Source organism: Simochromis diagramma, unplaced genomic scaffold, assembly GCF_900408965.1.
Source record: "Simochromis diagramma unplaced genomic scaffold, fSimDia1.1 OVJJ01000585.1, whole genome shotgun sequence".
Classification (NCBI taxonomy): domain Eukaryota; kingdom Metazoa; phylum Chordata; class Actinopteri; order Cichliformes; family Cichlidae; genus Simochromis; species Simochromis diagramma.
The window spans coordinates 2,957,574-2,985,472 of record NW_024387398.1 but is presented as its reverse complement, the minus strand read 5'-3'; the positions used below and the strand labels follow the sequence as shown (position 1 = coordinate 2,985,472).

General features: G+C 38.7%; 2 protein-coding genes and 1 pseudogene across 2 annotated transcripts; 2 read left to right on the top strand and 1 right to left on the bottom strand.

Moving 5' to 3' along the window:
* Window positions 1–208: 208 nt before the first annotated feature.
* On the top strand, window positions 209–2,770 carry LOC120720699 (annotated as a pseudogene).
* Window positions 2,771–7,001: 4,231 nt separating this feature from the next.
* LOC120720662 lies at window positions 7,002–9,935 on the top strand. The gene is made up of 6 exons (XM_040010428.1): window positions 7,002–7,606; window positions 7,711–8,040; window positions 8,211–8,567; window positions 8,690–8,815; window positions 8,913–8,971; window positions 9,081–9,935. Exons 1-6 carry the CDS (start codon window positions 7,564–7,566, stop codon window positions 9,225–9,227), a joined length of 1,062 nt encoding a protein of 353 aa, XP_039866362.1. The 5' UTR covers window positions 7,002–7,563; the 3' UTR covers window positions 9,228–9,935.
* A 6,332-nt stretch (window positions 9,936–16,267) lies between these two features.
* Window positions 16,268–22,164, bottom strand: LOC120720462. The gene is made up of 6 exons (XM_040010148.1): window positions 21,999–22,164; window positions 21,451–21,795; window positions 20,965–21,315; window positions 17,613–17,717; window positions 17,151–17,215; window positions 16,268–16,754 (listed from the first exon to the last, which is right to left on the bottom strand). Exons 1-6 carry the CDS (start codon window positions 22,039–22,041, stop codon window positions 16,617–16,619), a joined length of 1,047 nt encoding a protein of 348 aa, XP_039866082.1. The 5' UTR covers window positions 22,042–22,164; the 3' UTR covers window positions 16,268–16,616.
* Between the last annotated feature and the right edge of the window lie 5,735 nt (window positions 22,165–27,899).

The window sequence follows — 27,899 nt, the reverse complement described above, 5'->3', positions numbered from 1 at the left end:
ACATTTTCTTGTTTTGATTTCCATATGAGGAAACTGTTGTCAACAAAGTAAGTGTTGTCTACAGTAAACAGCCCACTGTAAGAAAACCAATATGAGAGTCAAACATAAAATACCATGAGTGTGTTGCTGGTGTTGTTTCATGTGTTTAAGCTTTGTAAATGGCATATTTCCATTGTGGTAGTGCAGTGAAACAGCACCAGAGTGAGAAGCCAATAAGATTGCTCTAAAAGTTGTCCCCTCCCATGCGATACGGTTAAATGTAGACAAATCCTTTCATAATGCAGCTTCAAACGTCTGCTGTGTCAAGAGGAGAAAAAACAAAATGCTGACATTTTTTTATATACTGCTCCTGATCAATATTGGGCGTAAGTATAGAAATCGTACTCACTGTACTGTCGCCGTTTATGTTAATATGAATGTTTATATGACTACATCACTGTTGGTAACCATGATTCTGTTTGGTATTAATTTTCAGGATGCTCAGATCATCAGATCTTTGATACCAAAAATGTTGCTGTTGGGCAAAATGTGACTCTAAATTGTTCCCGGGATCATCGTTGGCTTTTAACAAACTTATTCTGGATCAGACTTGTTTCTCAGAGCTTTCCTGAAGTTCTAGGATCAACAATATCTCATAATTCTTCGATTACAGAAAAGATTCATCATATTACTACAAAACAAGAGCCTGGAACTTTTGTTCTACATATCAACAGAGCACAGTTAAGCGATACAGCTGTTTATTACTGCATCAAAGAAAGTCAGCTAACCATGACATTTTTGAAAGGAACTTTTCTTCGAGTCAAAGGTAAGTGAAACAGAAACAGCAACACTAATGCGCCAGCGACAGCAAAATTATTTGCAGTTCTTGTACTTTTGTTGAACAACTCACAGTTCCTAAATATGCTCTATTTTAATGTATTTGAATTGTTTTAAATTCAACATATTTAATGAAACATATTTATTCTATTTTTATTTCATAGGACCTGACCCAGGCATCACTGGTGTCACTCAAGACTCTTTGTCTAATCCAGTCCATCCAGGAGACCCAGTGACTCTGCAGTGTTCAGTCCTCTCTAATTCTGAGAACAGAACATGTACAGAAGATCACAGTGTGTACTGGTACAGAACCAAACCAGATGAGTCTCATCCAAGTTTAATTTATATTCATGGAAACAATAGTTTATGACTGTGAGCGGAGTCCTGAGGCTGCCTCCCAACAGAAATGTGTCTACAGCTTCTCCAGGAACGTCAGCTCGTCTGATACAGGAACTTATTACTGTGCTGTGGCCACATGTGGAGAGATACTGTTTGGAAATGGAACAAAACTCGATATCGAAGGTAAGTGTTTTTCTATAAATTATTGTTCATATTTTAGTCAATATTGACTATAGAACATTTAAGTGAAGTATGTCAACAAATACTAATTAAAATGAATTTATATGTATAAATTATAAATAGTATTGCATTTCACTATTACTTCACATTAAATAAGAGCTTTTTTTCAACATACTTTCAGTTGTCCAACATTGGAATTTGCAGAAGACCAACACAGTTGTCTTTCTGCTATGTGTTGGTCTCAGCATAAGCCTGGTTGTTATAGCCTTCCTCATTTATACCATCAAAGAAAAAAACAAAACCTCGGGTAAGAAGAGTTACTTCAGTTTTGATTTCTCAAATTATATTCAGTAACGTCCTATTAGCTGCTACTCATTTGCAAAGCAAAATACAGTGAAACATTTGTTTCTGATCACTATACAGTTATTTACTGTTTTTTTTTAATTGTTTTTTTTTTCAGCTGCTTTTTCTGTAAAAACAAATACAGAAACAACTAGTGAAGAACAGCAAATTCAGCAAGTAAGACATTTTGCAATAAACAGCCTGACAGAAAAAAATACTTTAACTTTTAGTGATAGTCTACAGATGTGCACACAAGTTGATAATTATTTTTATTTTTTTCTCAGAGACTTGAGGACTCATTGGCTTATGCGGCACCAACTTTTACCAAGAGAAACACTCGCAGCGCAGAGAGAAGGGATGAAAGAGCAACAGAGGCAATTTGTATTTACTCTGACGTCAGAGCTTTTGAGTGTGGAAAAAGTGATGCTTGAGCAAAGCTTGTATTTCATCTCACTGGGCCATCAGCTAATACACTATGTGGCAACTAATGTGTTATGTATGTATTTGTGACAACTGTATATTAAATATGAATATTGAATTGGATTATTGAATTCAATTAGAAAAAGAAAATATAGCTTCACTTTGGATTGATATTTAATATTGGAATACCCAGCCTCTGCTCTCTGAGTCTGGATATTGGAAATGGAAAAGAAAAACATTTAAATGATGAATATGTGAAATTAAGTTCAGCATGTCACCAGACATGAAATTTGGTTTGGAACAACTACAAGACAACACATCGTTCTATTTGTTTATTTTAATGTCCCGTTTTCTTCACTCTTTCTCTTTTGCTTTGTGACAACTGTAATAGAAATACAGAAATCTGCACAGAAACAGGTGTTATAACTATGTGGCACCTGTTTGAACCTGTTTGCTTTGTGATTGCACTTTTTCTCCATCAGCTTGCATGAATTATTTTTTATGTTTATTCATGAGGATTAAGTAGAAGCTTTAATAAAACACTCATATGATATCTGAAGTATGCTTGCCTTCTCAGATTTCCACCACAGATTGTAAATAATTTGTATATATGAGGTGTACTTTTACATTAATAAATCCAGTGTCGTCGCAAACTAGTCTAGTGTGATTTTCAGTCTGTTATTGTGCTACACAGCAAAATCTCCAGTGTTAAATTAACACTTTTGACAGTGTTATATGTTTAAAAGTAACCTAGTCAGTTTTGAAGATTAACACAATGGCTCACACTGAGCAGTGTGGTTTCTAACACTGGAATATTTCTAACATTTTGAGTTATTTTCCAGTGTGAAAGTAAGTCCAGTACGTCTTCAGACATGAAATTTGGTTTGGAACAACAACAAGACAACACATCTTCGTATTTAGTGTTTTTTAAACTCATGTCCCGTTTTCTTCACTCTTTCTTGTTTTGCTTTGTGGCCGCTGTAATAGAAATACAGAAATCTGCAGAGAAAATTCTAAAATGCTATTTTGTTGTGTGAGCTCTTTGTATCTTTAACTATTTATGTCAGGTGTTCAAAAAATAACTATGTGGCACCTGTTTGAACCTGTTTGCTTTGTGATTACAGTTTTTTTCTATCAGCCTGCATAAATAGATTTTATGTCTGTTCAGGAGGATTATGCAGAAGTTTTAATAAAACATTCAAATGATAACTGAAGTATGCTTGGTTTCTCTGATTTCCACCACACTGTAAATAATTTGTATATATGAGAAGTAACTTTACATTAATAAATACAATGTCCACGGTTTTCCTGTTGCAAACTAATGCTAGTGTGATGCTGGTCTGTTATTGTGCAACACAAGTGCTCTGAAAATGGATTTAATTAAATACATGCAACATCAAAAGAAAATAAATCACATAATTCAGTTTTAACTTTGGTAGTACCACATTAAAATAACAAGAGTCATTTTCATGTATTTTGTTATTATTGGACCATTACTTATCTAAATATTCCCTTTAAAATCACACACACCATTTTCTTTCTTTTTTCAGGTGAGTTCACCTTTTTAAAAGCACAGCACAAAACAACTTATCTTATTTGTTTAATTCAGGTACACTTTGGAACTGAGCCTGACTTGATTGACTTGTCTGACTAAAGCTAGCTAACTGACTTCAATCAACTGACAACAAATCAGAGGAAAGTTGAACTGCAGGACGGACTAAAGAAATGCTAAACTCTTAAACATCCCACAGGCATTTCCAGACATTATTGTTTGTGATCTTTACACTGGTTTGTGAACCTCTGTGAAATATTCACTATTGTTTTGTGCTAACGTTATTCTTGTTATATTTTAAATGAAGACGTTTCACTATATTTAAGTTAAAGTCCTCTGTGACTGCAACTGCTCAGTCTGTCTCTTTCTGTCTTAAACCCTTTACAAACTCAGTGTCAGGAATCCTGATACAGGACCCAAACGCAGGACCTTTGAATGCCGCCAGTGCGCTTATTTACAGTGGGGCGAATAACAAGTGCAGAATATTTTTGGTGCACTCCAGGTGAATGTGTTTGCATAATACTGAATCTTTCTGTGTCACTTTGTGCTTTGTCTGTTTCTTTTCTTGTTGTGACAACAGCTGACTGTTAGTGCTGACCTTTCTATTTCATTTTTAAAGACTTTGTAAGGCATAAATGAGGTCACACTAAATCCTGAATTAACTACAAACTGCATAAATGAACTATGAATTACAGTATGAAGTGAGGATTCATAAAAACTAGTAGCATGCTTACTCACAAATAGCTTGCTGTATCTGAATAAGTTAACCATTTACTCAGATTTTCTAAATAAGAGCATGAACCATTAACAGCTTTCATCAAGTACAAACTTGATGGAATCGGTTAAAGTAAATTTCATTTAGTTTTGTAACTTAGGTTTTGGGATAAGTACTGCATAATAAAATAATTTCATTTTGAGTCAGCTAGGTCCATCACAAAATAAGTTTTTTTTAATCTACTCTTCCAGCACATAGTGTGTCTTTGAGAACAATTTTACGAAAGATCAGTCACCTCTTATTTACTTTGAACTTAATGTTTCACCAGTGGTGGTTAGCACCATTGCTCATAGTAAGAAGGCCCTGGTTTGAATCTAGAATGGGGACTTTTTTGTGTGTAGAACTTGAATGTTCTATTTGCATCGAATCAAGGAGAATGCAAGGTTCTCTCCAGGCACTTGGCTTCCTCCCACAGTCCAAAGACCTGCATGGGTTTAGACTAACTGATGGTTCCAAGTTGGTCATAGGTCTGAATGTGAACATGAATGGTTATCTGTATTTATATGTTGGCCCAACAATAGATTGGCAGCCTGTCTAGAACAGTGATTCTTAAGAGCAGGACCTTGAGGGCCTCAAACATTTTTTAGTTTTACACCTGTGGGCTGCAAGGCCCGCGGGACATCATAAGTTATTAATTGAAGACACCAGGGACTACTGTTATCCATGAAAATCTCAGATACAATACAGCTTCCCACCACTAGGTGGGATTTTTAAAATCAGTCTCAATAAGAAAGCAGAAGAAAACACTCTCCCCGACGTCTGCAGTTAGCAAAATATATGCAGAAGTTCTTAAAATGCAAAAATGAAGATGAAAGTGACAAGGGCCCCTCCCAAAAGGCAAAATCTTTGCACAAGTACAACCCTGACTTCCTGAAGTAAAGGTTTCTGAATAAAGGAAACAAGGAGGAGCGCAGATCCCAATGTGTGGACTGTGGACTAATGCAATCCAATGATACCGGAGGAATTGATTTTGTTCAGTATGCATGAAGACATGCTGTTTAGTGGAGAGCTACCAACACGAGCCACAGCTCAGGAATGTTTCCACTGCATTGATGAATCCCCGAGGATCCCAGAGAAGGACACGTGGATTTACGACCCATTTTTTTGTGGATCCCACTGAAAATTATGTTGCTTTACCCTCACATCTGGAATCCCAGCTTCTTCCACCGACAGCACTTTAAAGTTGCAGTGGGGCAAACTGGACCTGGGGTCCTTCTGGATTGATGTCTCAAAGGAGTACCCATGTCTGACATTGAGAGCTGTGAAACTCCTTTTCCCATTCAAAACTACATATCTGTGTGAATCAGGATCTTCCATTGTGACCACAGCCAAGACCAAAGCCCGAAACAGACTCAGAGCAACAGCTACTCTGAGAATGAGCCTTTCCCCCATTCCACCCAGACTGGATTAGATCGTGTCTCAGAGGCAGGCTCAACTGTCTTATTAAGAGGTGAACATACAGTAAAAGGGGAGTTGCAGCTTGCCAAAAAAAACGACTGCTGTGACTGTTGTTGTTCATTTGTCTCAAATACAAAGAGTAACTTCTGGTTTGCCAGTGAAAAAAGGTTGCTTCAGCAGTAATGCTGAAGCAACTTTTAAATTCACTCACAGATTATAAAGCTATATTTTCATTTGCATGTTTTTTTTTAATATTTAAGTTTATTTATTCATTCATTTAACCAGAAAATTCTTTGAATGTATTTATTTTATTACCACATTATTGATCCAATTTTTATTTTTACCTTTTTTTTTTGTCTCTTTTGCTGTAATAAAATTGAATTATTAATTACTCTTGTGTTATCAACCCTGATTTGAGCCTTTCAATTTCTACTTGCAGTTTGATTTGTTCCAGGAATTGTTAACCTGTTTGGCATTTTTTTTTATGTGCAGTTTCACATACACATAACAAATAAATGTCTATTACATTGCATCATGTCATCATAATTGATTTGATTTAGTTATTAAATATAAATCAAACCAAAAGCAACATCATCTTATTCAATACAGTGTTAATATCTGACTGGGCCCCGGGCCACCTTGTAGTAGAAAAGTTGGGCCCAGAGGTAAAAAAGTTTAAGAACCCCTCTTTTAGAATGTAGCGTTTATACTTTGCCTCTTATCCTGTGGAATATGTTTCTAAATCTGACAACTTTTCACAATCAAGCTCACTATCTTTGCATTCTTTGTCAGTATTTGTCTGTGTGCACACCCATATATTTAAGTGTCCCTTGTTCAGCCACTTTAGTCTAACTTTACTACACTAGAATTTAAAAACAGGTATGGAAAAAACTCTAATTTAAACTGATTTTATTATTAAACACATAAAACTGACATGTACTTGCATTATTCACGTTCATTCTTATTCACTTTGAAATGTAAAAAAGTATTTCTTGAATGTGAGGAGAACCAAAATTCATTGTGAGTACTCAATCAAAATAAGTTTAATAGTGTACAGTCTCAGTCATCCACTGTTTTATTCTCTTTGATAGAGGTGATTATGGTAAAACAGTGACTGCCATATAAATATATGTCAATGAAAAGAACAGAATGGAATACTTAAAATAATCAGAGCGCTTCATGAGAATTGCGTTCAAGTTTATGTGTATGTATGAAAGGTAAATTGCATAACGATATGTATATGTGTGTGTGTGTGTGTGTGTGTGCAGATGAAGCAAATAAAGATTCACAATTACTGTATCTCTATTAATATTTTACTTTGCATATACATGACAGTTATTTCTGCATGACCTAAGTGTGAAACTAATAAAATAGGGTAACCCTGTATCTGGAACAATAACTAACATCACGCACAGCCTTCACATTTTCCTATTTTGATTTCCGTTTGAGAAAACTGTTGTAAACAAACCATGTGTTGTCTACAGTAAACAGCCCACTGTAAGAAAACCAATATGACAGTCAAAAATAAAATACCATGAGTGTGTTGCTGGTGTTGTTTAATGTATTTAGGCTTTGGGTATGGCATATTTCCATTGTGGTAGTGCAGTGAAACAGCACCAGAGTGAGAAGCCAATAAGATTGCTCTAAAAATTGTTCCCTCCCATTTGATACGGTTAAATGTAGACAAATCCTTTCATAATGCAGCTTCAAACGTCTGCCGTGTCAAGAGGAAAAAAACAAAATGCTGACAATTTTTTATATACTGCTCCTGATCAAAACTGGGCGTAAGTACAGACTTCTTAATCACTGAATCACTGTGGTGTATTAATATAAAAGGTTATATGAATATATCACTGTTGGTAACCATGATTCTGCTTTTAATTTTCAGGATGCTCAGATCATCAGATCTTTGACACCAAAAATGTTGCTGTTGGGCAAAATGTGACTCTGAACTGTTTCCGGGATCATCGTTGGCTTATAACAAACTTATTCTGGATCAGACTTGTTTCTCAGAGCTTTCCTGAAGTTTTAGGATCAACAATATCTCAAGATGTTCCGACTATTGAAAACATTCATCACATTACAACAAAACAAGAGCCTGGAACCTTTGTACTGCATATCAGCAGAGCACAGTTAACTGATACAGCTGTTTATTACTGCATCAAAGTAAGACAGCGCAACATGACATTTTTGAAAGGAACTTTTCTTCGAGTCAAAGGTAAGTGAAACAGAAACAGCAACACTAATGCGCCAGCGACAGCAAAATTATTTGTATTTTTTTATGTTTATTTGCAAAATTTTTAGTTGCTAAATATGCACTAATTTAATATATTTTAATTGTTTTTATTTAACTGAATGTAATGAAACATATTTATTTTTATTTCATAGGACCTGACCCAGGCATCACTGGTGTCACTCAAGACTCTTTGTCTAATCCAGTCCATCCAGGAGACCCAGTGACTCTGCAGTGTTCAGTCCTCTCTAATTCTGAGAACAGAACATGTACAGAAGATCACAGTGTGTACTGGTACAGAACCAAACCAGATGAGTCTCATCCAAGTTTAATTTATATTCATGGAAACAATAGTTATGACTGTGAGCAGAGTCCTGAGGCTGCCTCCCAACAGAAATGTGTCTACAGCTTCTCCAGGAACGTCAGCTCGTCTGATACAGGAACTTATTACTGTGCTGTGGCCACATGTGGAGAGATACTGTTTGGAAATGGAACAAAACTCGATATCGAAGGTAAGTGTTTTTGTATAAATTATTGTTCATATTTTAGTCAATATTAATATATTATTACACATCAATATTAGTTTTACATTTCACTATTACTTCAAATTAAATAAGAACTTTTTTCAATATAGTTCCAGCTGTCCGTCATTGGGATTTGACCAAAACCGTTGTCTTTCTGCTATGTGTTGCTCTCAGCATAAGCCTGATTGTTATAGCCTTCCTCATTTATACCATCAAAGAAAAACACAAAACCTCGGGTAAGAACAGTTATTTCAGTAAAGTAAAATACAGTGAAACATTTGCTGCTGGTCACTATTTACAGTTATTTCCTTTTTTCAAATTGTTTTAATCCAGCTGCTGCTTCTCTACAAACAAATACAGAAACGACTAGGACAGAACAACAAATTCAGCAAGTAAGAAATTTAGAAATAAACAATGTGATAGAAACAAAACTATCAGCAATTTTTCTTGTTAGTCTATGGATGTGCATAAAAGTTGATGGATTTTTTTTTTATTTCCCAGAGACATGAAGACTCATTGACTTATGGTGCGCCAACTTTTACCAAGAGAAACACTCGCAAAGCAGAGAGAAGGAATGCGAGAGCAACAGAGACAATGTGTATTTACTCTGATGTCAGAGCTTTTGAGTATGGAAAAAGTGATGCTTAAGCAAAGCTTGTATTTCATCTCACTGGGCCATCAGCTAATACACTATGTGGCAACTAATGTGTTATGTATGTTTAAACCTGATGTATTTATTTGTGATGACTGTATATAAAATATGAATGATGATTTGTCTTACCTTTAGTAACTCACAAGAATTCAAATTGGAAGAACAAAATCCATCTTCACTTTGGACTGATATGTTACATTGACTCTGCACGCTGAGTCTGGATAATTTGAGAAGAAAACCATTTAGATGATGAATATGTGAAAGTAAGTCCAGTATGTCATCAAACATGAAATTTGGTTTGGAACAACTACATATTTAGTGTGTTTTAAACTCATGTCCCGTTTTCTTCACTCGTTCTGTTTTCCTTTGTGTCCGCTGTAATAGAAATACAGAAATCTGCACAGAAACATCTAAAATACTACTTTGTTTTGTGAGTTCTTTGTATCTTTCAGCTATTTTTGTCAGATGTTCTGAAAATAAGCAGAAAATAAACTTTGCTTTTTATGAGGCTCTTGCAGAAGCTTTATTGAAACAATCAAATGATGTCTGAAGTATGTGTGGTTTCTCAGCTTTCCACCAAAGACTTCATCATATATGAGGTGTAACTCAGTTTCCATTTGTTGCAAACTGATGCTGGTTTGACTGTTGCTGTGCAACACAAGTGCTCTGAAAATGGAATCAATTAAATCCATTCAACATGAAATCAAAATAAAGGACAAATTCATGATTTATCTTTGAAATCAACACATTAAAATAACAACAGTCCTTTTCATTTAATTCTATCATGATTGAACCATTACTCCATATAAGAAGATAATCTAAATATTCCCTTTACAATCACACATGTTCAAGGACGTGTTAGACATGATAACATAATTTGCTGATTAACTGCTAAATATATAATGTTACGATTGACGAATGAATGACTAAGCAAGCAGAGCATCTCTAAGCTGCTCTGCCTAAAGATCAATATTTCATGTTAAATTTGGGCACCATTTGCTGAACAGCCAGTACAGAGCTTAGATACCTGACCTGTACTAAGCACAGGTATTCCTGATATAATTTGGGTCCATCACTGGATTATCTCTTGAGGTATTTCTGTAGAAGCAGGAGCTTTCAACCAATTCTGTAGTAAGATTCTCTGCATTTGATTTAATCTGTTGTATAAAAATCTTTGTGTTTTTGGTGGCATGTCATGCCTGGCACCTTGTGCAGTAAGTGCTGAATGAACTTTTAAGGTATCACCAACTAAATTTTGTTTTCAGGTACAGCAATCTTATCAAACATTTGCAGCTCAGATTGTGCTGTAGGTACAGACAGATACAATTTTTGAGACATACTAAACTTTTTAGGATGTCAGACATACTAAGCTGTCTGAAAGACTTGTATCTGTGGCTCAGACCTTGCTTGTGGATTTTTACAACAGGGAGGTGTTGAGGAAGGCGACCTCTTTCTTATTATGTTTAGACCATCCTCTCAGCAGCTTCCCTCGAGTTGCTGGTATAAAGTACCTGCAGTGAAGACCAAGAGACAGTCTTTTATACATGCTGATATTGTCATGCTTAACAATATTAAACCATAAGGGTTGTTGCCATCATTGAACTTTGTTGATGCTACTGATAAAACTTGGGCCGTTTCTGGTTTGTTTGTTTTTTACAATTTATGTGTTGTTTGATGAGTGGACATGCTGCAAATCAGTTTTCCATTGGGGACAATATAATTACCATTATTATCAAATATTTTATTACACACATCAGTTGCAACGACAATATCTTATAATATTGTTCTTACAGTAGGTTTAAGTAACTCTTGTATTAAGAAGAATCAAAGTTGCCCGTCTTTCTTGTCTTACAGTACTGATGTCTTTCCACAGAATGTAAAGTTTAGCTACAAGGTGTTTAAGGTTAGCAAAGCACAATCTAATTGAAATGTAAATGACCCCCCATCCCACATTTAACACATGAACAAATAATATTTAGTGCAAGAAAACTTTTTTGTAGCCTCTAACCCTTTCTACTCACGCCACTTTGTAACTGCAATTCTTTGTGTCAAAGGAAAATAGTTTTTATATAATGTGATCAGCTTCATGAAATATATTATTTTATTGATCACTAAGCAAATGTCTACGTGACTTTTGACATGTACTTTTGTGTGATAAACAACTAACAGCTTCCTCTTTCTGTAAGAACATACAGATTTAGAAAAAGGGGAACCTCAGCTCAGAGTTCTTATTCTAAGAACTCTGAACTATTTGTACACACACACACACACACACACACACACACACATACAGACAAGTATAAATAAAGCACGTAGACAGTGATGAGACGCAGGTCGTGCGTCCATGACTGCCCTCCCGAGTGAAAGACAACTGCAGTGTTTGTGTTTTCTAACTCAGGTGTCTTATCTGTAATCTTATAATCTTGCAAAAACATAGAAAGCATTGTACCAGTTAGTAAGTCTTAGCCTAACCAGATACGAACTGATATTTCCCCTTGCACACAGGTACATATTTTCAATTAAATATAGTAATTCATGCCAATACCATAAACACATAAAAAATACTCTTATCTTTTTGTGTCTTTGGGTTTGGGATATGCACTGTACATCACTGCAAAATAAAGGAGTTCGTTTATGAGTCAGCTGGGTCCATAATAATAGTATTTCCATCTGCCCTGCTGGTACACTGCTGTTTTACTGCTTTCAAAGAAGATATATTATAGGTGTGATTGTCTTTGTCTTTGTGGTAATAAACAGTAAAAAGAATATAATGAACCCATGTGCATTTGTAGTTGAAAAGCTTCATAACATTTCCTGAATTGGAGTGGGACTTCAAACCCCTGGGTTTGGTGCAAACCTGACACAAAGATCTGAGCTGGTCTAAAGACTGAAAGAGTGAGAATGACAAAAGGAAAGTAATTTTTGAATAGGGCACTTAATTTAACTCTCCCATGATCACGCTCATGATCTTTGCATTGTTTTGTGTGCACACTCATAAGTGTCTCTCTTGTTCAATCCCTTGAAATCTAATTTTACTAGTAAAGTATATTAAGGTATAGGAACAAGACTGTATTCATAAACTCATTGTGAGATTTTATGTGTAACTGACATCCAGTTGCACTATCCTTATCACATGTTCTTATTTACTTTAATTTGCTTAACTTTTAAAATGTGCTTTTTGAATCAGAAACTAACTGTAGTCTGTAAGGGGGAAGTCCTGCTTCACTGTCTGTTGTCACCTCACTCACCGCATTCACTGTTTTAAAATAGATTGCTTAGAGAATGGACGGGTTGTTCCAGACCATGAATCGCACCTAAATTCATTCTGGGTGCTAGATCAACAGAAGTTAAATGGTGTCCAGTCAAAGTTTTCCACTGTTTTATTCATTTTTATGAAAGTAATTGCTGGGTCTGCATTTCAACAGGCCCGCTAGTTCAGACTTGAAGAAAGCAAGATAGAGCAGCAATCGATCGGTTTTACTTGCTAGCAAGGGAAGGATCTCAGAGCAGCCTTTCTGCCCTTGATCTCAGACCACTCCAAAGAACATCACCCCGCTGCAGCCTTTTATTGTGCGACACACAGTTTACACCAACAACCATTGTAAAACCCCCCTATGGTCACAAAAGGTTAAAACACTGTGTGTGTGTGTGTGTGTGTGTGTGTGTGTGTGTGTGTGTGTGTGTGTGTGTGTGTGTGTGGAGCATGTGTGTGTGTGTGTGGGAGCATGTGTGTGTGTATGTGTGTATGTGCACGTGAGTGTGTATGAATGGGGGTGCGTTTGTGTGACTTCCTGCTGAGGATGTGCCTACAGTTACACTATAGCCGTCCTCACCATTCAACAGGCTGGGGAGGGGAGCAAAAACAGAAGAATGTCTTTGATCATACAGTTTAAGGCAAGACTTACAAATTTAAGTACAATGATGACAACATTTAACAATTTCAACCTAACAGTAATCATGATAAAGAGAAGATGACTGTTATATTGATGCAGCAAAGAGAATGGGATGCCTAAAATTTCCAATAAATCTATTGTTTTCTAAAAGCTGTCTGCCACTTTTTATGTGTTTGTGTGAATATAGGGCTTAAGGTCCAGTGTGTGTTATCTGAGGGCATCAGGGCAACCTGTTCTCACTAATACTTTCATAAAAATTAAAGCAAAGAAAGTGAACAAATTGCTTTAGGGTTTGGGTTGGAGGTGCAAGTTTCACAATAAAGAGACACTAGATCATGTTCTGTTTGGGAATGGGCAGTTTATTTTCCACTCACTTTTTGCATTTATTAGCAACAATAATAGTTAAGTGGAGTTGGTTTGGGTTAATGTATGAATATGAATACCGCCCACTTTCACTCTGTCAATTTAGCAGTAATTGGCTCTTCGCTTTTTGGCTAGCTGCACTCAAACGGGAAAATCCAGGTGTTAGTCATAATGTTTGAGTTTGAAAAGCATTTTATAAAATAAGAAAAATATGAAGAAGAGCCTGTTTGGGTCACCAGACCAACAAGCTGGAGTCCACATTCCAGCTTTTCCTCACCAGGTCGGGTATACTGTGTGCAATCAGCTATTTTATGCACTAAAATATTCTCTCTTTTCCCAACATACCAAACAATAACCTGTATAACAGGTTACTACACGAGTTTCACACCTAAACCATAACTGTTTCCTTACAAGACACGATTGGAAATCCTAACATCCATCAGCATATTGCAAAAAACAACAACAACAAAAAAAGAAACAACCCCCCCCCCCCCCCTCCAATTACAGTCTTCTTCAGTTACATTTGAGTAAGTAATCCAAAACAAACTCGACAAAATTTGACGGAAATAAGAGAATGCCGCGCTCTTATTTTCACCGAGACCTGGCTTTCAGATAAAGTCCTGGAATGGGACGACACATGCTGCGTACTCACTCTCTTGCATTCAGATCAAGCAATGAGATGGAGTACAAAGCTGTGAAGTACAGACTGAGGAAAGCTATTACAGCAGCTAAGAGGCAGTACGGAGGGAAGCTGGTTGGCTTCTATTCTTCTGCTGACCCCAGGCGGATGTGGCAAGGCATGCAGCACATCACGTAGTATAGGGCTACCACCAACACCATCAGCTCTGTAGGCGGTCTGCCGGATGATCTCAACATGTTTTACACCCGCTTTGAGACCCCCCAGACCTCCCAGACCTTCCGGACATCCCATACCCCCAGACCTCCCAGACCCTCCACAAACCCCAGATCACGCGACCCTCTCCCCCGCCAGTGGGCTCATAGACCAAGTACACAAGGTCCTGAGGATGATCAACCCCCCGCAAGGCAGCAGGACCAGACAACATCCCTGGACGGGCCATTAGAGCATGTGCTAACGAGCTGGCTGATGTTCTCACATCCATCTTCAACCTTTTCCTCAGCCAGAGCATCGTTCCCACATGCTTCAAGACCACAACCATCATCCCTCTCCCTAAGAAAAGCCCAGAGATCACAGATCAGTTGCACTCACTCCAATCATTGCAAAGTGTTTTGACAGAGTAGTGCTGGCCTACATCAAGAGCAATATTCCACACACTCTGGATCCCCTGCAGTATGCATACCGGCCCAACAGACTCCTACATCAGGGTAGTCTTTGTTGACTACAGCTCCGCCTTCAACACAATCATCCCTCACAAACTCATCCACGAACTGTCTACACTTGGCCTGCACCCAACCCTCTGTGACTGGCTACAAGACTTTTTGGCTGGCAGGCCTCAGTCTGTCAGGATCGGCAACAGGACTTCAGTCAGCATTATCACAAACACTGGCGTACCACAGAGATGCGTCCTCAGCCCCATCCTCTACACCCTGTATGCCCACGACTGCGTCACCTCCAACAAAAACAACATCATACTGAAGTTTGCGGGTGACACTGCAGTGATCGGTTGCATCACTGGTGGGGACGAGGCGGCTTATAGGAGAGAGGTGACTAGTCTGGTGTCATGGTGTGAGGACAACCTCACCCTCAGCACTGATAAAACAAAGGAGATGATAGTGGACATGAGGAAGAAGAAGAGGCCTCACCAGCTGCTGTTTAGAGTGAAGTGGAGAGCGTGAGCAGCTTTAGGTACCTGGGCGTCCACATCAGTGAGGACCTCACCTGGACACTGAACACTACACAGCTGGTCAAGAAGGCTCAGCAGCAGCTATATATCCTGAGGAGGCTAAGGAAATTTGGTATGTCGGCCAAGATCCTCAACAGCTTCTACAGCTGCTATGTGGAGAGCACATTGACCAGCTGCATCACTGCATGGTACGGCAAACACCTGGAGAGAGTGATAACAGCTGCGGAGAAGATCATCAGGACTCCCCTGATCACTATGCAGAGCATCTACCATCGAGTCCAGAGGAGAGCTGCCTCCATCCTCAAAGACTCCACACACCCTCAACACGTACTGTTCACACTTCTACTCTCGAGACGAAGGTTTAGAAGTGTGAAATCCAGAAGGTCCCGACTCAACAACTCCTTCTTCCCCACTGCCATCAGACTCCTGAACAGCTGACCTACCGCAGCTGCAATGTGCACATCAGGACACTTTGCACACTAAATTAATTTTGCACATTAAGCTCCTTTGTACATGCATCTACAACGATATCTGCATACGACATCACTTGTCTCAATCATTTGCTTTTTTTTACTTATTTATTTATCTTTCGTTATTTTTTTTCCTTATTTTTATCTTTATTTATCTTCATATTTTGTCTTATTTTTATACTTATTTTTATCTTGTTCCTTTAACCCTTACCCTAACTTGGCATTCGCGTATGGACAGGAAAGGAAGAATTCAATTGCACAGAGAAATGCTATTTCTTCTGTATACATGACAATAACCTCTTTGAATCTTTGAATCTTGAACAATGGGAAGAAAAACATACCAGGGTTCAGCCTGTCAGCAATGAATAAAAACATATCCTTGAAAAATGTAACTGGGTGGTTGAAGCCCCTATTTACAGTATTTAATTTCAATAGTTTTTTTCTTATTTTTCAGAGAAATTGCCCATGTGATTTCTGTTATCATTTACTGTATATTTCTTTATTGTTTTAAATGAAATATTGATTAAACTGAATGCCAACATTTTACTGCATTTTTATTAGAAGAGTATTTACACATATTTGCATAGTGCAGTATACATAATTATGCACATAGTGCATATTTACAGTTTGCCCAGCTTGTTGTACATTGTGCTTCTGGCACACCAGAGTGTCCCTTAATTGATAGTTCAAAAATTGGCAACGCTAGTTGCCAAATGATGTAATTTGATGGTCAACTGGTTCCTAGCAAAATGTCTTGGAAAAGGAAATAGAATGTTACAAATCAAATGTAACAATGACTAAGCAAGCTGAGGATTTTTTTCTCTTCTGAGAGAAGGCTACTGCTGGTTTTGTTCTTCTGATTTGACAAAAGAGTACACACAGTCTGCGTAGTCACTCTTCTTCTTTTTTCCTTCTCTCATCTTCCTTGTAGAGAAATCCAACGGTGCATAGTTAACATCTTTTTCTTCTCCATCCTACAGAAATATATTTGTTAATGAAAAAATATTTTAGATTTTCTTTGTTGTAGCTATATTATCAACTCAGCAGTCAGAAATACAGCATATATGCAGACTAGATGATCACATAAGGCAGAAGGGGACTGAAGACCTGCTCTGGCAACAGTAAAGCAGAGAACAGCACATTAACAGCAGCTCATATTTTGCTAGATTTGGAGAGCGCTCAATCTTTCGTCTTTTATATGTTAGAATGGGCTAGCAGCTTTGTGTGCTCTTGTCAAATATCATGTGTCTTGTGTGGAAACTTTTCCTCTGGGCTGCTGTTCTGTGTTTTTTGTAGTGAAAATGTAGCTTTGTTATGTTTTGGAAAAACAATTACAAAAACAATTTGGAAAAACAAAAATTAATATTTACCAAATCATTTGTCGGATTTGCAACTGACTTGTTATGTCCCAGACGATGGGAAACACTTGTTGCTCCTGTTAATAAAATCAGAGGCTGCATATCAGGATGTAATAGTTTTCATTCTCTAAGAAAAAAAATGAACAAATATTTTTTTAAATAATTTTTTACCCTGGTGTATAATGTATGCAGATGTTATGCTGAGGAGAACTGTGAAAGAGTTTTGCTCAAGGGCATCTGGATTAATGAGCCTGTGGTTGTAACTTAGCCAAGGACATCCAGGTGGGCAAATCAGTAAATCTCTAATCTTTTAACAACATTTATGAAATACTGGAGCCTAATAATTGATTTTGAGAATTAGTTTTACTATTAAAAAACAGAATTTAAATAAAAAAATATTACTGCAGTAGAATCATATTAATATCATATTCTAGATATATATGCAAATAATATAAATGTCAATCTATAATCAACCTTTGAAATGACAACAAGTCATGCAGGAAATGAGGACGATGATTACAGTCACACAGCAGACCAACAGTCCTCCAAGAGTAAGAATCAATGGGTCCACTTCAGTTCCTGGAAGAAGAGAAATGTTTACTACACTCAAACAAATGTTATATTTTGGCAAAACATATTCTTGGAAGTATTTTGGCAGTTTTTGGCAAACAGTTAACAGCAACATAATTTACTGGTAATGCTAAATTGCTTAACTTTTTGTTTCCTTCCTCAGAATCTTACCTTTGTAGACAGACAAAACACATTTTTTGGCAGAAAGCTGAGTATAATAATATTTGATGAATTTCTGTACATTTGCTTAACTGGAGGTGACAGTTTAGGTCTTCTTCCAGAGCCTGACAGTGTGGTGACAAAGATGAATAACATTTCATTAAGCTTCTGTAATGGCCCTCGAAAAGCTCTGACCTCAATCCTACTGAGAATTTGTAGACTGTGCTTAAAAGCCAGGCATGAAACCGACCAATTTTGCTAATAAAAGTGGTCAAATATCCACCCTGAATTCTGCCGTAATGCATCCTGGTAGCTACCAAAAGTGTCTGGTCAAGTTTTTAAGAAATATTTAACCAAATATTAATGAGGGTACATGTATACTTTATGCCTGTATATATACTTTTGATTCTGTGAGGATTAGAGGAAATTAAGCTTGAGCATCTTAGTAAAGATTCATGGTGCAGATTCATTTCACCCATGAAAAAGAACAGTTCACAGAATTCATTCCCAAATTACCATCATTCATGCTGATCATGCATGTATGTAACCTTTTGACCACAGCTGTAGGCATGTAGATATGATAAAGAGAGTCTGCTGAATTTCAAAGTGACATGAAATATTATTTAAGCGTCTCTGAACATAGCGTCATAGTGTCAGACAGGAAGTTGGGAATAATTTTCAAATTGCTGGTCTACTGGGATTTTCGTCACACAGCCATCTAGGCTTCATAGAGAATGAAAAGTGAATCAGGAAGAAAAAAAATCCAGTTAGCAGCAGTTCTTCAGGTGAAGATTCTTTGTTGATATTGAGGTCAAAGGAGAATGGCCACACTCCTCAATAACTCAAATTATAGCCAAGGTATGCAGAATAACATCTCTGAATGCAACATGTTGAACATTATAGCAGATGGGCTACAGCAGCAGAAGACCATTCTTTGTCAGCTAAAAACAGGAATCTGAGGCTACAGCTTGCATGGGCTTACCACAATTGGACAAAAGAAGAGTGGAAAGCTCTTGCCTGGTGTAATAACAGTTAATTTCCACTGAGTCATCTGGATGATAAGATCCAAATTTGACATAACCAACATGGATACTTTAGATCAATGGTTCAGGCTGCTGCTGGTGGTGTAATGATGTGGGTAATACTGGTTATTTGAACATTTCAACTACTGTAACAAATAAACAGTAATATAACCTTATTTTACCTTTTACATTTTTCTCAGTACAGATGTGAAATACATCAAAGGTAAAAATGTTCTGCACAATGAAATACATTTTGCTTTTCACAATGTCACCACATTTTGTTTTAAGTAATGTAGCTGTTTCAAAAAATATATACAGTGGGGCAAAAAAGTATTTAGTCAGCCACCGATTGTGCAAGTTCCCCCACCTAAAATGATGACAGAGGTCAGTAATTTGCACCAGAGGTACACTTCAACTGTGAGAGACAGAATGTGAAAAAAAAAATCCATGAATCCACATGGTAGGATTTGTAAAGAATTTATTCGTAAATTAGGGTGGAAAATAAGTATTTGGTCACCTCAAACATGGAAAATCTCTGGCTCTCACAGACCTGTAACGTCTTCTGTAAGAAGCTTTTCTGTCCCCCACTCGTTACCTGTATGAATGGCACCTGTTTGAACTCATCATCTGTATAAAAGACACCTGTCCACAGCCTCAAACAGTCAGACTCCAAACTCCGCCATGGCCAAGACCAAAGAGCTTTCGAAGGACACCAGGAAAAGTATTGTAGACCTGCACCAGACTGGGAAGAGTGAATCTACAATAGGCAAGCAGCTTGGTGTGAAAAAATCAACTGTGGGAGCAATCATCAGAAAATGGAAGACATACAAGACCACTGATAATCTCCCTCGATCTGGGGCACCACGCAAGATCTCATCCCGTGGGGTCAAAATGATCATGAGAACGGTGAGCAAAGATCCCAGAACCACACGGGGGGACCTGGTGAATGACCTGCAGAGAGCTGGGACCAAAGTAACAAAGGTCACCATCAGTAACACACTACAACGGCAGGGAATCAAATCCCGCAGTGCCAGACGTGTTCCGCTGCTGGAGCCAGTGCATGTCCAGGCCCGTCTGAAGTTTGCCAGAGAGCACATGGATGATACAGCAGAGGATTGGGAGAATGTCATGTGGTCAGATGAAACCAAAGTAGAACTTTTTGGTATAAACTCAACTCGTCGTGTTTGGAGGACGAAGAATACTGAGTTGCATCCCAAGAAACACCATACCTACTGTGAAGCATGGGGGTGGAAACATCATGCTATGGGGCTGTTTTTCTGCCAAGGGGACAGGACGACTGATCCGTGTTAAGGACAGAATGAATGGGGCCATGTATCGTGAGATTTTGAGCCAAAACCTCCTTCCATCAGTGAGAACTTTGAAGATGAAACGAGGCTGGGTCTTCCAACATGACAATGATCCAAAACACACCGCCCGGGCAACAAAGGAGTGGCTCCGTAAGAAGCATTTGAAAGTCCTGGAGTGGCCTAGCCAGTCTCCAGACCCTCACCCCATAGAAAATCTGTGGCGGGAGTTGAAAGTCCGTGTTGCTCGGCGACAGCCCCAAAACACTCACTGCCTCTCGAGAGATCTGCATGGAGGGAATGGGCCAAAATACCAGCTACTGTGTGTGCAAACCTGGTAAAGACCTATAGTAAACGTTTGACCTCTGTTATTGCCAACAAAGGTTATGTTACAAAGTATTGAGTTGTATTTTTGTTATGACCAAAATACTTATTTTCCACCCTGATTTACCAATAAATTCTTTACAAATCCTACCATGTGGATTCATGGATTTTTTTTTCACATTCTGTCTCTCACAGTTGAAGTGTACCTCTGGTGCAAATTACTGACCTCTGTCATCATTTTAGGTGGGGGAACTTGCACAATCGGTGGCTGACTAAATACTTTTTTGCCCCACTGTATGAAATTATGATTTCAATACAACCTTTAGAGTTGGCTTGTGCTGACTTCTACAGATAACCCATCCAAATACCAAACGGCTAATCAAGTTCAGCCTACCTGTTTTTATATGTGTAAAAGAGTTCAGGATATTAGAGACTGTACATACTTACTTGTGTCCACTTTAGATCCTTCACCAAACAGTATCACTCCACATGTGGCGACAGCACAGTAGTAAGTCCCAGTATCAGAGAGGTTCTGTATGGTTTTGGACAGATGGTAGATGCAGCGTCTCTCTGTATCATCCATGCTGTTTCTATGAGTGACATTTCTATAAATGATACTTGGATGGTTTTCTCCTGATCCACTTTTGAACCAGTGCACACTGCGGTCACTGGGACACTGAGCACTGCTTTCTTTGTTCTTGGTGAGAAATGAACACTGGAGGGTGACCGTGTTTCCCAGTTGGACCGATGATGACTTTGGAGTTTGTGTCACATAAACAGATGTCTGGTGATTATAATCTGTGTGATGTATTAAAAGTAGAGTTTGAACAGAAATGACTGAGCTCAGTTATTTGCAAGATGGAAAAGATTTGTAATTATTGACAGAAAAAAAACAACACCAATACACACCAATCATAATGTAGCATATTTTACCTTTTACAGCCAAGAAGAATCCTCTAACGAAATGTTGTAAAAACTCGGATCCAGTTTGACAAAAGTATGTTGCTTCATCCTCTTTGTTTATGTGATTGATCGTAAGAAAACACTGATCATTTGATTTATGGACATGGAAACGTGTATGATTAAATGGACTGATGAGCTCTATCTTCTTATAAACTACTGTAGCTACTGTTTGAACCATTTTCCCAAGAGACTGCTTATACCAGTGGAAGAATCTGTCTGTCTTCTCAGAGAACGGACAGTGAAAAGTGGCATTTCCACCAAGTTCAAGTGTAGTCAAAGAGATCAGATGAGGAACCTCTGCAGTATGAAGCAAGGCTAAAGAAAAGAAACAGTAATTGTCATAACACAACAGGAGAAAATCACTGAAACATATACATATTTGCATCTCTATACAGTGTTTTAGAGGTCATCTAATATGACCTTTAACTCATAATTGTGCAGCAATAGTATGTCACAGTACTATACGTATATCTGAGTAGTTGTCATAGTAAGTATATATGTAGGTAAGATGCACTTACATGTTGTACTAAGAAGAATCAAAGCAGACAGTCCTCCGATCATTGTGGTACAGCAGACCTGTCTCACAGTACCACAGTACTGTACTCTTTCCACCAAATGGAAGATTTAGTCAGAAGGTGTTTAAGGTTTGCAAAGCACAAATCAAAGTGATTGGTTGAAATGCAAATTACCCCCCCACCCCCCACCCCATATCGCGACCTCCCATTTAGCAAACACAAATCATTTTCAGTGCAGCGAACATTTGTATATTTTTATTCTACAAGCAGCCACCGCATGCTAACATTAACAATTTGCATCGTATCATCCTTTTATTTAACTAGATGCCAACTAAATCAGTGCACATAAATAAATAAAACCAATAGCTGGTGTTTTGCCCCTCTAGTGTTCTTACCAACTCCTTCCTGTACCTCACTCATGTGGCTCTTAATCTTAGAGGTCATGATGCAGGACAGGAGCTTACATGTGGTTGGTACTGAGGCAGATTATTGACCAGTAGACCAATAATTATTGACCGGTCTTGCCTTCAGTTTGCTATTCCATTGGTGTTTTGTCTCTTAGCAGCTGGTTCATTTGTGCCTCTAGATGCTCATGGAGTGCAGTTAACTTCTTTAACCAGTAGGTGTGAATAATGTCAGGGCCTCTTCATGCTATATACTCTGTCTAGGATGTTTGCCACTGTGATACTGTATCCTGTTTGGGGAGGTTGCTGGGGCTCGGCTAGCCACTGAGTATTGTTGTTATGGGTTACATCTTTCTCCCATATGCTCTTCCGGTATTGCACCGTCTCCAGCCTTGGTGGGGCTGTTCTCATATTGTTCTCCTGCCACTGAGAGTACACCTTGGATACCTTTCTGCAGCTCTGATAGTTGTCTAACTTCCCTTCATGCTGCGTTGGTCTTGGCCTCTATATTGGGCATTTTAAATAAATAATATAAAAGATTATAACTTTGAAAAGTGAAAGTGTAACAGTCAAAGTTTATCATCTCATCCACATCTGCCTCCTCAAACCTGCAACTGCTTATCCAGCATCCACAATGCTCCGCTTCAGTCTGGTGAGCTATCATGTTCAGGCCTGAAACCTGTTTTACTGCCGTGTTCTAGATTTCACCCTTTATTTTCTCTGATTAGTTCTCCACAGTCTGGACTCTCTGCTCAGTTCAGACAGTTGCATCATCAGTCTGGCAGTAATCATCTTTTATACAACCAACCCCTTGTATATTTATTTATCAATCACATAGCCAACTCGGGCTTAGTTTTAGAGCAGTTTTCATGTCAAAATATGTGTAAACAACTGCGTCAATAAACTACTCAGTGTGCCGCAGCAGTGGTATTACAATATTTTTTTAATTCTGTAATTTTAAAATATAAGTGGTCATGGTTTTTTTTTTTTTTTTCATTTGATCCAACTCAACTTTAAATGTAGTGTTTGATGAATGAGCCTATTTTGGGGAAAGTCATGACAAATGAGAGACTAAACAGAGTTACAGGATTTTTAAAAAGCATTGTTCTCCATTGCTTGAGTGAAATTCTGTGAAAGTCCAAGTCTGTTTCCCTCACTTATTGCTTATGTTCTCAGGGTGTGTGTGTCTTTGCATCTGTGTGTGTGTGTGTGTGTGTGTGTGTGTGTGTGTGTGTGTGTGTGTGTGTGTGTGTGTGTGTGTGTGTGTTAGAGAGCAGTTCATGAGGTCAGTCACCCTAACCCGCTAGGCAAGTCTCACTTGGCAGCCTTAATAACCTAAGGCTGACCACATAGCTTTAACCATGTAGTTCTAGTGCATTGTATTCTCACAGATCGAGTGATTGTGGAAATCTACAAAAAAGCTGATTTTTTAATTTTATTTTACAACACCGTCTTTCATGTTTGAAATATCTAAACATGGAAATAAATACCAAAACTGAAATAAAATATGTATGAATAGAATAGATGATATTTCGATTTATAAAATGAAAGGTGTGCACTGTCGATTCTTCATTTTTGAGTCTTCAGAGAGAGCGAGAGAGAGAGAGAGACCAACTGAAAAGAGTCGGTGGTTTTGACAGTGAGTTGAGTATCTATAGCTCTTACCACAACCTACAAAGTCCTATATATGGAAACATAAGTAAGAGAAGCACACTCGGACCTTTACTCTTACTTACTTTTAGTAGTTAAGTATGCATTTTTATATCATACACGTGCTTTGATTAAGCAAAATTATTATGGAACAAACTGGGTGAACTACCAGCACTATGTGAGGGCATTTTGAATTGTAAAACCACATGGAACATCTACACTAACAGACCGGCTGTGGTGAGCCATCTATCTGCTCTTTGGCCAACCACTAAAGTTGTTTACTCAGAACTAACTTTAACTCTACAGGCTTCAACAGGATATGCTGTAAGTCTAAATGTGCATGAAGGGAGGAGTTTTAAAAAAAGCCGCAATGAGCTACTTTTGTATCAGACAAACTGGTTGGTCTATAAATCCTAGTATAGTTTTTAACAGTAATGTAATTTTTTTTAAATAACATTATTATTATTAATTGGTGCAATAATTAGCCTGTTACAATAAAATGTTAAAAGGTTGTCAGTCTATAAGTTGTAACATTAAACAAGTGAGAAACACATACTTTAAAGTACACGGACAGTTTAGCTTGTGCATTAGGAGTTTCAAATTGACTTTTATTGTGGGAGGAGTTGCAAGCTCACAGACAACACAGAAAATTTCCACAAAATCACTCAGCATAACCCTCATGCTACTAATATACTTAACCATAGATAAATACTTTAATGACCTATCAAAGAAAAACAATACCGATAGATAGATAGATAGATAGATAGATAGATAGATAGACAGATAGATAGATAGATAGATAGATAGATAGATAGATAGATAGATAGATAGATAGATAGATAGACAGATAGACAGATAGATAGATAGATAGATAGACATTTCTTCACAGACCCAAAAACAAACTACTAGCAAAATACTGTATTTGGCACAAAGTGGCTTTGATATATGCCATTGGCTCATTTTCACTAAATCTGCCATTTAATATTATGAATATGAGAATATTCATAGAATATGTAAGGATGATGTAGTGTGACTGGGTATCTGTGTGTCGACAGCTCTTTTGTAGGTTTTAATTACTTTAAGGTATTTTCACGAACATTGTCACACAGAGGTAGTTTTTTCACTCGCCCTGATGAGAAGGTAAAGCAGCAGCCTAGGTTCCTGCAACTAAAATAGAAAGCGAGACAGGAAGATAAGCCCCCTGTGAATTCACACCTCAATTGAAAGCCCAACCTCAAAAACAATGCTTAACTTTCCATGCATCGAGTTTGTGTGTACAAGCTGAAAAAGTTGACAACATCGCTGACCACACTTCTGTTAATCTTTCTCTTTTTTCCCTCTCTTTCTATCTGTGTATGTGTGTGTATGCGTGTGTAGGTGTGCGTGTGTGTGCGTGTGTGTGCAGGTGTGTGTGCGCGTCTGTGTGTGTGTGTCTGTGTGTGTGTGTCTGTGTGTGTGTGCATATCAGAGAGAGAATCAGAATCAGAATCAGAAGATTTTATTTATCCCCAAGGGGCAATTAACAAACAACCGAGCAGCATAACGTTGAAGATAAGGACAATAAGAACAGGCAATAAGAGTGAAATAATAAATATACAGTATATGCAGTTTTAAAATTCCACAGTTTTTAAATTAAAGTGACTGAAAGGTGAATAAATAACTGTAAGTGACTAAAAGTGAATAAAGTGTCAGTAGTATAAGAAGAGTGTAGTTTATGTTTATGGGTGTGGGAAATGGTCTTATTGGCTGGAGTTAAAAAGCAGGGTGGCTTTGGGGACTAAGGTGGCTCTCCTCCTCCTGCTGCAGGAAATGCAGCGGAGGCGTCGCCCAGAGAGAGAGAGACCACTCAGTGTTTGACATTACTGCAAGTACAAATGGTTCTTTAAAAGAAATAAAGCTCTCGATGTGAAATTACCTACAGATAATGATATAGCTCTGTAGATATGCTGTAGGTCTGTTTTAATCTTTTCTTCTTCAGCTATTTTGTTGGTAGGCAGAGAGAGAGGGTCATCAGACAGAACACGGGACTGCCTTTTGCTGTTTTGCTATGATAAATACCAAGCCAATTTTAATCATGTTAGCAGGGTGTCTTAGGATGTTAGCTGGTGCATATGTTGACAACTATGCATCAAAGAATATCCTATTAAATGCTTGGCATAGGCATAATATTTGTCAGATTCAGAGCTTAGCCCTAGACTTACTGAGTCAAGATGCTCCCTTTCTTTTTCTGGTGGAATTTTCCAAAGTTAAGTGTCCTATAAGGGGGGACAGGACACTAGACAATGTGTACAGTAACATCAAGCATGTCTACATAGCAACACCCTTTCCTGACCTAGAACAATCTCTATGTTCCTCATCTCTGCCTACACAGCCCTCAGGAAACAGACCTCTCCAAGAACCCGGATCATTAAAACACGATGATGCTCTCCTCCAGCCACAGGACTGTTTTGGTCTGACAGACTGACCCATCCTTAAACAGCAGGACCTGGAGACCCTCACTCAGTTTGTCGTTTTCTACATTTGGTGCAGTGTAGAGAATGTGACAGTGACCAAAACCATCTAGGATGGAAGGGGAAATTGGCCACAGTCAGCCGTTGACGAGGTGATGAGGCGGGTCCGGGGGGCAACCGCGTGGCAAGCGGTGGCTGTGCAGAAGATGTGGACAGAGTTGGGGCACATAGGCAGCTTGCCAGGTGGCTGGCACGCAGGACCACACAGCGCACTGACCACTGGCAGAACCGAGGCAGGTCCAGACGGCACGCTGGCCTCTGGCCGATGCCGCTGGACTAGACGACACAGCGACCTCTGACTCAGGCAGAACAGGTCTTCACCGTGCGCTGACCTCAGGCTCAAGCAGAGCAGGTTTCTTTGATGCTCAGGAACCAACTGAGCTGTCAGACTCATTATCAGCTGCATCCGGCGCTTGGACCAGTCATGCAGCTGTTCTGCCTGGCCGTGAAACACCGCCGCCTGCTCCCTCTGCATGGCCACGAGCTCGGCCACCATTCGGGCCTGCGCCTCTACTGGCTGGCTCGGACCCGACCACATAGTTTGCTCTTTCAACACGTCTCTTTTCCAGTTGCTGTATCTTTCACTCGATTGCAGCTTTTCAGCTGCACCACACGCACACAACAACACCAACAACCTTGGGTCCTGGCACACTCTTTTATGCAGGGAAGGCGTGATGAGCTGATGGAGCTCCAGTGTGTCTCAGCCTCGCCTGCTGCTGTACCGAAGCCACACCTCGCCACACCACCAAAATGGACCACCTTCAGATCCCTCCCTGCCTGCTGCTCAGAAAAAAAAACTGAATGTCCTGAAAACAAAAGAACTCATAGCTTACTTCAAAAGACACAGAAAGGTCCACTCCCCTGTCATTAGAAATGGAGTACAGGTGCCTGGGACCCACATCTCGGTCATCTCAAGCCAGCTCCGATCAGCAAGAACCCTGTTACCATGGTTCCGAATAGGTAGATATCTTCAGTGTCCTCGATCGACAGTCCCGCCAGGCACATGATCCTCCATTTCTGCCACCCGTCCATCGTGTATCCGGCAGGGAAAGTCTCTCCAGGGCACTCGGGCTCTCCCAAGCCCAGACTTCTCGTTTAGAAAAGGGTGTCAATAGCATTCAGAGACCAGCTGATCAAATCCATAATTCTCTTTTAGGTTTTAGAGAACGACAGTGAGAGACTGTTCCAGGGAAAGTAATACACACGAGACAAGACAAGGACACAAGAGGCTAAGCAGGGAAGATAAGGGAGAGGAGAAAAAGTGTGACTGCCTTCGCCGAGAGCCAAACGGCCGAAACGCCACGAGGACCAACTGAGTTTCGATGTCCACAAACCATGAA

Excerpts from the sequence above, each read along its gene's own strand:
- LOC120720462 (XM_040010148.1), bottom strand. The coding sequence starts at position 22,041 with ATGATCGGAGGACTGTCTGCTTTGATTCTTCTTAGTACAACAT. Across the intron at positions 17,718-20,964 it reads AGGATCTAAAGTGGACACAA|GAACTGAAGTGGACCCATTG; the intron begins GTAAGTATGTAC and ends CTCTTCTTCCAG. Across the intron at positions 16,755-17,150 it reads CAAATCCGACAAATGATTTG|GATGGAGAAGAAAAAGATGT; the intron begins GTAAATATTAAT and ends ATATTTCTGTAG.
- LOC120720662 (XM_040010428.1), top strand. The coding sequence starts at position 7,564 with ATGCTGACAATTTTTTATATACTGCTCCTGATCAAAACTGGGC. Across the intron at positions 8,041-8,210 it reads AACTTTTCTTCGAGTCAAAG|GACCTGACCCAGGCATCACT; the intron begins GTAAGTGAAACA and ends TTTATTTCATAG. Across the intron at positions 8,816-8,912 it reads AGAAAAACACAAAACCTCGG|CTGCTGCTTCTCTACAAACA; the intron begins GTAAGAACAGTT and ends GTTTTAATCCAG.